This window comes from Myotis yumanensis, unplaced genomic scaffold, assembly GCF_028538775.1.
Source record: "Myotis yumanensis isolate MYYU_CA2020_CCGP unplaced genomic scaffold, mMyoYum1.0.hap1 SCAF_16, whole genome shotgun sequence".
Classification (NCBI taxonomy): Eukaryota; Metazoa; Chordata; class Mammalia; order Chiroptera; family Vespertilionidae; genus Myotis; species Myotis yumanensis.
Window position 1 is genome coordinate 35,326,907 of NW_027223767.1, and position 12,216 is coordinate 35,339,122.

Consider the following 12,216-nt stretch of genomic DNA (forward strand, 5'->3'; position numbering starts at 1 on the left):
TCATCTCTTCCCATTTCCCAAGTTTTTTAAAAAAAGAATAATGAACTTGTTAATAAACAAATACATTTTTGGCATCTAATGAGATGATCTAAGTTTTCTTTGTTTGATGTATTAAAATAGCATGGTACTAATAATATCCTAAGAATGGACAAGTTTTCCATGCTAGGGGTAGTTGATTTAGCTATGGTTTAATTCTTTAAATTTACTCCTAAATGTATTTCCTAGTGTCTTAAGATTTCTTGAATGCACACTGTGTGCCATTAATTATTTATCAATGGTAAATATTAATAAAGACAGGGCTACAATTTTCTATTTATCTATTCATCAGTTTCTATTTATCAAGTTTTATACTAACGGAAATGATAATCTACAAGATTTCCTTCTTTTTCTATTTTGTGAAAGAGTTTAAATAGAATTATCTGTTTACTGAAACTTGAATAACTTCCCTATGAAATCATCTGGTCCTGCCCATCTCCTGAGATAGTCTTTAAACTGAACCAGAAATCCTCTTCTTGCCTCAGAAGAGTGTAGCCTATGGCCTACTCAGTCCAATGATTGAGATCCATGGGGCTCCCCACCCCCCAACTCTTCTACCGAAAAGTAGGAGCCCTTTTCTCTGTGGACGCAGGAAGCCCGAGTACAGCAAGAGTAAGCCCTGTGAAGGGTTAAGTCCCTAATACCAGTGAGAGAATATGGGTTGGTTGGTATGTCCCATTTTCTCTTCTTGATATTGGTTCTTTAATTTTCTCCCCCCTCACTCCTTTTCTGATAATCTTATCAGGGATTTATAAATTGTAATTGTATCTAAGGCATATTTGTTTTCTATTTCATGAAATATATACTATTTGATATTCCTTAATATTTCCTTTCTTTGGGTTGACGTCTTGAGATTTATACCTCGCTAATTAATTTTAGTTTTTCTTTTCCAATATAAATGCTGAAGGCTACCAATTTGCCCTGGGTACTCTTTTTTTTTTTAATCCTCACCCAAGGATATGTTTACTGATTTGAAAGAGAGGGGAAAGGAAGGGGAGGATGGCATGACAGAGGAAAGAGGGTGGGGAGGAAAGGGGGGATACAGTGGTCAGTTGCCTCCCATACGCTACCTGGATGGAACCCAAAACCTTTTAGTATAAGGGATGGCGCTCCAACCAACTAAGCCAGTGACGGCGAACCTATGACACGCGTGTCAGAGGTGACACGCGAACTCATTTTTTTGGTTGATTTTTCTTTGTTAAATGGCATTTAAATATATAAAATAAATATCAAAAATATAAGTCTTTGTTTTACTATGGTTGCAAATATCAAAAAATTTCTACATGTGACATGGCACCAGAGTTAAGTTAGGGTTTTTCAAAATGCTGACACACCGAGCTCAAAAGGTTCGCATCACTGAACTAAGCCATCCAGCCGGGGCTTCCCTGGGCACTCTTTAGTTATAGCCCCCAAATGTCAATATATGTAGTATTCTCATAAACTTTCCATTCAAAATGTTTTCTAGTTTTCATTATCATTTTTCTTTGACCACCTGGTATTTATTTAGAGGTATATTTCTTCAGTTTCGAGCATAAACCCTTACATTGCTTTAACCTTTTACCACAAGTGTTCATATCTATAAACAATACTGTACCACTGTATTAGCATACATGTTTTTAAATTTTACATACTCCATGTATTTTTTAGGAAAAGAGTTGTTTTCATTCTGTTGTACATTTATGAGATTCAATCTCACTGACACTTGTTCTACTATGTTTTTCACTACTCTCTAGTAGTCCATTACAGTACTGCACCACAATTTCAACATGCCTGATCCTGAGCATTTAAGGGTTATCAGCACATTTTCACCACTACAAAGTGTTATAAAAAATTACCTTTCTACATCTATTTTCATATACACATGTAAGGTTTGACTAAGGTATTTAGTTACGAGTAGAAGTTTTCAACTTTGATTTTACCAAATTTTTCTCTAAAATGCTTGTAGCAACCATTATACGAGTTGCTCTTTTATCAGCAATGTTGCAGAATTCTCCTTCTATTATGTCAGTTTTGCCAATACTCTTTCAATTTTTGACAATCCGAAGAATGTATAATAGGCCCTAGTTTTCTTTTGAAATCTTACTGTTGAAAGTATTGTTACATGTGTCCTTTTTTTTTTGCCCCACTGACCCCTTCTAGTCCCCCCCACCCCCCACCTTAGGCCTTCACCACACTATTGTCTGCATCCAAGGGTTATGCATATATGCATACAATTTCTTTGGTTGATCTCTTCCCACCGACCCACCCCAGCCTTCCCTCTGAGATTCAACAGTCTGTTCCATGCTTCTATGTCCCTGGATCGATTCCTAGTTTTCTTTCTTCTTTCTTTCTTTCTTTCTTTCTTTCTTTCTTTCTTTCTTTCTTTCTTTCTTTCTTTCTTTCTTTCTCTCTCTCTCTCTCTCTTTCTTTCTTTTATTATCTTTGCGAGGGCAACAATTACTTTTTTTTCCTTTCTTAATATATTTTATTGATTTTTTTACAGAGAGGAAGGGAGAAGGATAGAGAGCCAGAAACATCGATGAGAGAGAAACATCGATCATCTGCCTTCCGCACACCCCCTACTGGGGATGTGCCTGCAACCAAGGTAGATGTCCTTGACCGGAATCGAACCTGGAACCCTTGAGTCCACAGGCTGACACTCTATCCACTGAGCCAAACCAGTTAGGGCCCTAGTTATTTTTAATTTTATTTTTAATTTTAGAGAGAGAAAAAGGGAGAGGGAGAGAGAAACATCCATCAGCTGCCTCCCACACAACCGGGTATATGCCCTAACCGAGAATCAAACTAATTTCCGCACCTTTTATTGAATAGTTCATTCTTTCTAATGCTATTTCTATCATAAATGTATTTCTATATGGGGGTTGGACTCCTCTGGACTGTTTATTCTGTACCACGGGTCTACTTGTTTATCTTTGCATCTATAACACAGTATTATGTAGCTACCAAATAAGTTTTGTTACCTGGTAGGGCAAGTCCTACCTTATCATACAAACCTTTTCTATTACTGCCCCTTTCCATATAAATTTTCTAATCATCTTGTCAAATCCTACAGAAAGCTAAACAATAATTATCAATGTTATTGAAATTAATTTATATATTAACACAAGGTAAACTGTCATTTTCAAGACATTGAGTCTTCCTATACATGAACATGAAATATATTTCCATTTATTTAGGTATTCTTTATTTTCCTTTCATTTATTGATTTTTTTTTAGAGAGACAGAAGAAGGGAGGGAAGAAAAGAGAGAGGGAAGGGTGGAAGGGGAGAGAGAGAGACAGAGACAGAGAGAGAGAGAGAGAGAGAGAGAATTGGTTTGTTATTCTACTTCAGTGATGGCGAACCTCTGACACGCGTGTCAGAGGTGACACGCGAACTCATTTTTTTGGTTGATTTTTCTTTGTTAAATGGCACTTAAATATATAAAATAAATATCAAAAATGTAAGTCTTTGTTTTACTATGGTTGCAAATATCAAAAAAATTCTACATGTGACATGGCACCAGAGTTAAGTTAGGGTTTTTCAAAATGCTGACACGCCAGCTCAAAAGGTTTGCCATCACTGTTCTACTTATTGGTTGATTCCTGTGTGTGCCTTGACCAGGGATCAATCCTGCAACCTTGGCACATCAGGATGAGGCTCGAACCAACCCAGCCAGGGCTATTTACGTATTCTGTACTATTTTTCAATAAAGACTACAATTTTCTCTTAGATTTAAATTGCTCTTAAAGCTTTGTTATTGAATATCACAATAAACATTTTCTAAATAAAATATTTAAGTTCACAGATATTTTCTTAGAAGTCACCTAGAAGTAGCTGACCACAGTTTTGCCAGAAATGGAAGTCCTATTATTAACTTCCAATTTTCCTGAATCATGGTCTCTAATATTTTTAAAAATTCAATGTCCTATTTTTATCTCACCTTGTCATATTAAAAAAGTTCATGCTACCAAGTTGTCACTAAGTAACCTGTTTAGAAGACTAGTTATAATGACAAACAGAAAGAAAAAAATACCTCAATTTTTTTTTACAAATCGAAATCCATCTTCATTAGAATGTTTAATAATCAGAAACAAATTTATAAAAGGCATGATTTAATAATTCCTAAGAGTTATGTTTGAGTATTGGGAGTTTTATTTAGCAACATTTGGATTAGCTTTAGTTCTCAAAGAAGTGTTCTCTGCCATCAGAGAGGTGGCTGCCTGGTCCACTAAAACAAGTTTCAGGACAATCACTGAATTGGAGAACGTAGGACTGAATGGTTTGGCGCAAGTCTGGAGTTAAATGCAAGAAGGAACAACAGAAATAGAGCATTGCCTCTGACTCTTTCCTGGCTTTACCCTGATAAAAGAAAGCCATAAGGAGTAGAATAAAGGTGTGCCACCCATTTAGCTCTCCTCTCCAGGGGTGCAGGCTGTAGCACCTTAGCTTCGCCCGTTTTTGTTATCCTTGGAAGAACTAAGTCCATTCTATTTGTGGAAGCCTCTACTGGTAGCAGCAGTTACAGCCAAAACAGGAAGAAAAGAGAAAGTATCCATAAGATTTATATGAGAAAACTGAGAGCAACCCTTAGCCAATGAAAAATGTTTAGTAGGTATAAGTGAACTTTTCTTAAAAAAACTTTTCATTATAAAATAAAACAGATGTTGAAAGCAACACAAACCTATATTCATATTTTTAAAATGGCAGTGTTATACCTTTGGAGTGGGTCCTGTAGGTAGAACGATTTTTATTTTTCACACGGAATAATAATTTACATTTTTACCATAAGCTTGTATTAGTTTTATTGTAATAACTTTTTTGTGTGTGCGCGCAAATGCAGTCCCCCACTACCACAAATTATGCAGTCGAGTTTCCCACATTTGGGGAAATTGCAGGGGTTGGCACATCCGGAGTGCAATGGATAAGCCTCGCCCTGGGAAAACCACTTCGTGATCATGGTATCTCCCCTGCCACGTATGAGTAATAACTTCTTAAAGACTAACTAAAGTTAAAATAAATAAATAAAAAATCCCTAGGGTGAAAAAGTAGATTCAAGGCACTAAATGTATCTTTTTTTTTTAACCATCTGAAGAAGTTACAGAGCTCTTGATCTACTTAGGAACTAACATGATCTTTGGCCAGACATTCAACTCTAAATAAATGAGATGCCTCGTACAGTACCTGAAACATTCTAGAATACTCAAAAAATCTGAATGCTCTTTCTATTCTATAATAAAGATGCTTTTTACAATAGAAAATATTTACTTCATATACTTGATGTACTTTAATCTTCATTACAATTCTATATCATAAATTAGAACTAATGTTCACTCATGTTTATATGTTATCATACAGGAGAAAAATGAGGCCAAAAAGAATTAAGTCTTTAATATGCTCTTTTAAATACATTCACTTTCATTCTCAATAGACTAATCTTCCAAAAAGGAGTCTAACACACCATTCACAGGGCTCAGAATTCACTTACCTGGTGTGTCCTAAAGATTCCCGCCATATTGGTAGCATCACAACTGGTTTAACTGCACACTCCAAAATAGCTAAAGCCAGAGCAAATTCTCTGGGTTTGCTACACATCTGAACTGCCTTGATCCAATTTGCCCTATATTTCAGAAGGAAAAACACACATTTAACTTCGTTAATCCTAAGTTATAAGCACAAGGGTTGTAATTTACGATACCTCCATCTTACAGGACATGTTTCTAGGCTAAGCAGGTATAAATATACCGCTACTGGAATTTTCTATCTCATAGAATTATAAATTTTGACCATTGGAATGAATCCCAAAGGTCAATTAGTCCTCCAACTTCTTAAACCGTCTACAGTGTTCTGTTCTCCTTTGATCTCTACTTCATTCCAGGGATAAAGAGTCTGTTTTCCAGAAATCTCCCAAATGTTACTGTTGGTTCAGTAACTTAGAAGTACACTCACATCCCTAAGGTCCTCAGTGTTTAGCTAACTAAACTGATTTCATTCAATTCACTGGTAATGACCATTTTAAGTACACACCTGCAATGATCAATTTGTAGTCACTATATTCACAGCAATAAATGAACCTTAGTTTCCTTTACCTGTGTGAAGCCCAATTGGGATGAAGAAAAGATGAAGGGATATTGTTTTCCAGTTGGGTGATGGTCAGTCTCAGAGTAGATATTGTAAGAACTTTGGACCCATGGACAGAACCATTCCATTTGAACTCTCCTGCTGGAGTCAGACAGAATTTGTGTGCAAGATGTCTTCTCTTATCATGGTCTTCTCTGTGCTGGTGCTTATTCAACGCAAATGAATTGGTGGAGTATTGATTGTGGTAGACACGATATTTCCCTTCTTGACCCAACTTAAAGTAATTGTTGATATTTCCTTTCATGACCACTTCCTTTTTGGTGCTCAAACGTGAAATTTCTCCTTGAGAGTTAACTACCAGTACCTGACAAAGAAAATAAAAAGACTCCATTGTTTATATCAAATTTGCAAATTGTCTTTCAATAATTTGTAACTTAATCATTCCAAATACATCTTATGACTGAACTTCTGAAGTTTAAAAGTAAACTAACCTCTATTAAATGCCTATTATATGTCAGACATATTTTCATGCATCTCAAATATACACACAAAACTACATGTGTAAATCATTCACCAAATCATTATTTCAAGCCTACAATATATAGGTTAAGGAAAAAGGAGGGCATTACATGTACTATTCCGCAAAAAATATATTCCTAAAAATAGCTTTTCTTCTGCTCCTTTAATCAATTTCGGCTTTAGTAGAAGAGCCTGAGGATAATCTAAAATAATGTTTTCAAAGAGTTGATGCCAGTCCTTTTGTGAATTATGAAATCAATAGTGGGCCTTATTCAGCTTTTTAAAAAAATGAAATATAATACAACAGAAGAGAAAATAACAGCGTGCTTCCCACATAGTACTGCAAAATACTATTTTAGGACACTTTTGAGTGTACTGGGGGCTATGAAAAATGTCTTACTAAGGGTCAGAGTAGAAAAAAAATTTAAAAGTCAGTGTTTTAAATCAATTCCTATGTTACAAACAATGCATATTCTTGCATATCTACCCTGCAAATGATTCTCAACTGGGAGATACCTCTGTAGTCATTACTCTGTCACCATGGCTAGGTGAGGGGCAGAAATACTGAGTACTGGCTTCAATCTTTTCATTCACAATGAGAGCTGGGATGCTGTGCTGTTCTATGCACTGTACTCTGCAATCAAGGAGTAAGTCCTATCTTTTTGCTGCAGATTCACCTAAAATGATTCTAGCTGGAGCTGAGCATTAAATCATCTACAAACAGCCTACTCATTACCCTATGTGGAAAAAAGCACTGATTTCTTTAGAATTACATACAATAAAATAATCATAAACAAAGTATACCACACATTTACAGCATTTCTTTGCATGGACTGAAATCCAGGGGCACAACTATACTTCTAAATGTAATACTGTAATTCTTGTTAGCCAAGACACTCTTGGAATGGAGAAAATAGAAGTCAAAGAGGTTCTATAAACTTACTTTTACTATTTCTAAGGTACAGTAAATAAAATTATTTTTACATTCCAAAAATGTTTGTTTTAAGCAGAAAGAACACACCTCTTTGCCCTCCTTAAATAACTTATTTGCTTCATGGGCTGCAGCTGCCACCTGCTGGCTCTTCAGCTGACTGAGCTTGCTGTCTGGATTCCGTAATCTCGTGATAATTCGAGTTGAACCGGATGCTCCTCGTCCACCTCCAGGAGACTCACTTATTTCCCCATTAGACTTTTCTGATTTGAAATCACCTGTTAACAAATGAAAAGTCAGAAGTAATTGCTAACAGTAAGTAAATTATATATACTACTACTTTATCTAAAACATACCTGGTGCACATCTAAGATCCAAAAAGTAAACAGAAAAAGTCCTTGAAGAGCCAAAGCAAACGTATTAATTCTTACAGGTTTTATTTAAAAGAAAGTTATGTCAGAACTTAACTGTGAGTCATTTATTATTTTACAGAAAATTCAAACACGCCAGGTTATCTGTTTCAAAGCTCATCTACTAGAAAACAGTAAGGGCTGCTACAATTTTATAAGTAACAAATATAACAACTCAAAATGCACAGTAATAAAATGTTGCCTTATATAATAAATGTGGATTTCTATATAAAAAGTAAAGGATACAATTAATTTTAGAAAGATTTCCAATGAAATTCTGCTTAAATACCTAATGGTTGAAAGCTTATAAATATAAAATGCCAAGTGAATTTTCTCCTAAAAAATCCAGATAATTATCTGTATATGCAAATAATTATACATGTGAACATTAAGTAAATTAGTTTTTCTTAATATAAAAAAGGCCTCTCACATTTTCATTGTGACTTAATTTTTAAGACAGGAATAATTTCTGCTTTCCCATGAATCTCACCTAGGCTGAAAATTTCTATACTGTCTCAAACGATTGTATCAGTATCCAATTTCTATTGGCCAGATAGTTGAACAAGATCTCATTTTTTTTTTAAATTTAAAGCTTTATAAAATTAAGACAGCATGGCATTGGCAAATGGAAAACCGAACAGAAAACTTACTATACTGTATAATATAAAGATGACATTCTAAATAGAGAAAAAAAATTGGATTGGAAAAAGTGGCTTATCTATTTTGAAAAATACTAAAGTTAAAACAATTCAGTAAACATTTATTAATCTTATGTATTCAACACCCCTTCTTTCCTTTGGGGATATGCTTTTCCCCCACCCACTACAATCATGACTCTGCCAGGACTGCAAATAAGTATCTTGCCCTATGTATGGAGTGAGCAAACTCATCCAGCTTAGCCAGAGAGAGCATATCACTGGTTGGCCACAGTGATCGCCTCAGAATTGGTTATGTGGTCCAACTCATTCAGCAAATTATTCCAATTTTGAAAATCTAAAGAATGAGAAATAGTATTGCTTTAGAAAAGTTGGAGATGGAGAAAGGGCATTAATGAGCATAAAGGTTATAAATTAAAGGTTGGCCACTTTTACCTCATGACATGGATAAAACATCCAATAAAAAGTAAGATATAATAAGCCCATCATGAGGGTGGGGAAGTGTTGAACATGAGGGGAAGAACAGTGATAACCTCACTGAGTTATTACTGGTCCAATAATGCCCCTGGTGCTATCATTACTTCTGTACTTCCCAATAAAATTCTCTTTTTGTTTTAAGCAAGTCTGGTGAATTTCTGTCACCAGATATATAATCAATATAATCAATAAATTCTTAACAATCCAGCAGAGTATTTTAAGATTTTGATCCCAAAATATGGCACTGACTAAATCAAGATGTGATAGGGGTACTGGACATTTTGCCATCCCAGGCTGGAAAACTAGAAACTTTCAATGTATGGCAGCAAAGCAGCTGGTCAGACCACCAACAATGTCCCTTGGGCCCCAAACCAGAAGCCCACCCATGCTGAAGGTTTATGCCAAGATGTTGAACCACGATGGCTATGTCTTGGGACCATCTATAAAGTCCTACAATAAAGACTTTTTAGACAATGTCTGGTCTAGGCTGGACTTCCGAAAAAAGCAGAAAGGAAATGGCACAGAGCTTTTAAAAAGAAGCCCTTCAAGCAAAATTTACTGCAAATAAGGGAAAGGAGGCAGAAAATTCATCCCTAGGGGTAAGACTTGAAAGGAAACCAGGCTGCGAGTGGAGGTCCTTTTCTTATACCCCTTGCCCAAAGGCCACACTATAAAGGCCGTGAATCACTTAGATGCAGCCTGGAGGCAGAGTACAGAGCTGCTTCCTCCCAGCCTCTGGAGCTCAGTGTTTAATGATGTGAGGAGGCAGGCGCTTAGACTATTCGCCTGAGGGCAAGTAGAAGAGGTTTACCTTCAGGAACCACATTTATGGCCATTAGGTACTAGCTGAGTACCCAAGCAATCTATAAGGGAGTACCACTGCCAGAGAAAATGCCAAACCTGCCAAGCTAAATTGTATGATTAGTCAAACCTATAGCAATTCTCAGCAACCCATCCCTGACAACAGCCAGCCAGAACTAGGCTACTAAAACAGAAAAGCCTCTAGAAGGGCGATATTCCCATAGGCTCCTCACTTCTCATCCACAGCCACCCTCCCAGAAAACCAATGGCAGCAAGATTTATAAGAATGGCTGGTGGATTGAGATCAAGATAAGCCACATCTAGACCTAATTAATTAATTAATTAATTAATTAATTAATTAAAGTCTAAGCGACTGGCCAGCCTTCTGACTGGTAGCTATGATGCGCACTGACCACCAGGGGGCAGACACTCAACACAGGAGCTGCCTAGCTGCGGTGACTTGGCAGCTATGGTTCTCGGGTGACACAGAGAGGAAGGAACCTGATTCCGGGGTGTGTCACCAAAGAACCGCCCTCTCGCAATCCGGGACCCTTCGGGGGATGTCGGAGAGCAGGTTTTGGACCGATCCCCACAGGGCCGAGGGACCTCACCAGTGCACAAATCCGTGCACCAGGCCTCTAGTAAAATATAATAGACAAACACAGAAGAAGATACCCAAGACACAATTGTAATTACCAAATATAATTTTGGAAAATAATTTTTTGAAAAAGTTTCAGTTATGGGTAAGATCTTGGCATTACGTTAGGCAGAAGCATTTTTTAATTTGAATATACAAGTTTGTGCTAAGCTACCAAAGGGTAGAATTGTGGTTATTTTCTGTTTCTAGCTTTATAGCATCTCTCTTTCTTGGAGACCACTCCCACTTGAATCATATACTTTTGCTGGAGCCATCAATCATAATACCTTGCCTGCCCTGGCCACAGGGGTGGGAACAATATGTCCAAGTTAGGCCACTCAAATTCCTTCCTCAAGGGCTTTGGATTTGGAGTAGGAGTAGTGGCCTTGCCTTTGGGTCACAGGCCTTGGGAAGATATGAATACAAACTGCTGATGCCACTTGGGAAAAGCCTGTCTGTATTAGGAGAGAATGAAGTTAACATACAAAGATATGCAGATGCAAAAGGTGAGAGTGAAAGAGGAAGACAGAAAGAATTTTGACGGCCCCGGCGTGGTAGGGACAACCCCGGTCAGGTTGAAACGGCCCCCGTGAGGTGGGGACGACCCCAGTCAGGTCGAAACGGCCCCGGTGTGGTAGGGACAACTCCGGTCAGGTTGAAACAGCCCCGGTGTGGTAGGGACAACCCCGGTGAGGTTGAAACGGCCCCCGTGAGGTAGGGACGACCCCAGTCAGGTCGAAACGGCCCCGGCGTGGTAGGGACAACCCCGGTCAGGTTGAAACGGCCCCCGTGAGGTAGGGACGACCCCGGTGAGGTTGGAACAGCCCCCGTGAGGTAGGGACGACCCCAGTCAGGTCGAAACGGCCCCGGCGTGGTAGGGACAACCCCGGTCAGGTTGAAACGGCCCTCGTGAGGTAGGGACGACCCCGGTGAGGTTGAAACGGCCCCCGTGAGGTAGGGACGACCCCAGTCAGGTCGAAACGGCCCCGGCGTGGTAGGGACAACCCCGGTCAGGTTGAAACGGCCCCCGTGAGGTAGGGACGACCCCAGTCAGGTCGAAACGGCCCCGGTGTGGTAGGGACAACTCCGGTCAGGTTGAAACAGCCCCGGTGTGGTAGGGACAACCCCGGTGAGGTTGAAACGGCCCCCGTGAGGTAGGGACGACCCCAGTCAGGTCGAAACGGCCCCGGCGTGGTAGGGACAACCCCGGTCAGGTTGAAACGGCCCCCGTGAGGTAGGGACGACCCCGGTGAGGTTGAAACAGCCCCCGTGAGGTAGGGACGACCCCAGTCAGGTCGAAACGGCCCCGGCGTGGTAGGGACAACCCCGGTCAGGTTGAAACGGCCCCCGTGAGGTAGGGACGACCCCGGTGAGGTTGAAACGGCCCCCCGTGAGGTAGGGACGACCCCAGTCAGGTCGAAACGGCCCCGGCGTGGTAGGGACAACCCCGGTCAGGTTGAAACGGCCCCCGTGAGGTAGGGACGACCCCAGTCAGGTCGAAACGGCCCCGGTGTGGTAGGGACAACCCCGGTCAGGTTGAAACAGCCCCGGTGTGGTAGCGACAACCCCAGTCAGGTTGAAACGGCCCTGGTGTGGTAGGGACGACCCCGGTGAGGTTGAAACGGCCCCCGTGAGGTAGGGACGACCCCGGTGAGGTTGAAACGGCCCTGGTGAGGCTCAGACGGCCCTG

The 12,216-nt window shown here is 39.5% G+C and overlaps 1 protein-coding gene and 1 non-coding gene across 13 annotated transcripts in view; both read right to left on the reverse strand.

The window, feature by feature from the left end:
- The window catches only part of BPTF (bromodomain PHD finger transcription factor), a 115,366-nt gene that overhangs the window by 58,474 nt on the left and 44,676 nt on the right, over positions 1-12,216 (reverse strand). For all 12 annotated transcript variants that reach the window (XM_070393339.1, XM_070393337.1, XM_070393336.1 and 9 more), the window contains 3 exons: positions 7,636-7,823; positions 6,104-6,459; positions 5,503-5,634 (listed from right to left, as the gene is read on the reverse strand). In XM_070393339.1, the coding sequence (XP_070249440.1) occupies positions 5,503-5,634; positions 6,104-6,459; positions 7,636-7,823 (676 nt within the window). The remainder of the gene's footprint in view (positions 1-5,502; positions 5,635-6,103; positions 6,460-7,635; positions 7,824-12,216) is intronic.
- On the reverse strand, positions 4,837-4,999 carry LOC138995245 (U1 spliceosomal RNA). The gene has a single exon (XR_011468569.1). It is a non-coding gene; the product is annotated as a U1 spliceosomal RNA (small nuclear RNA).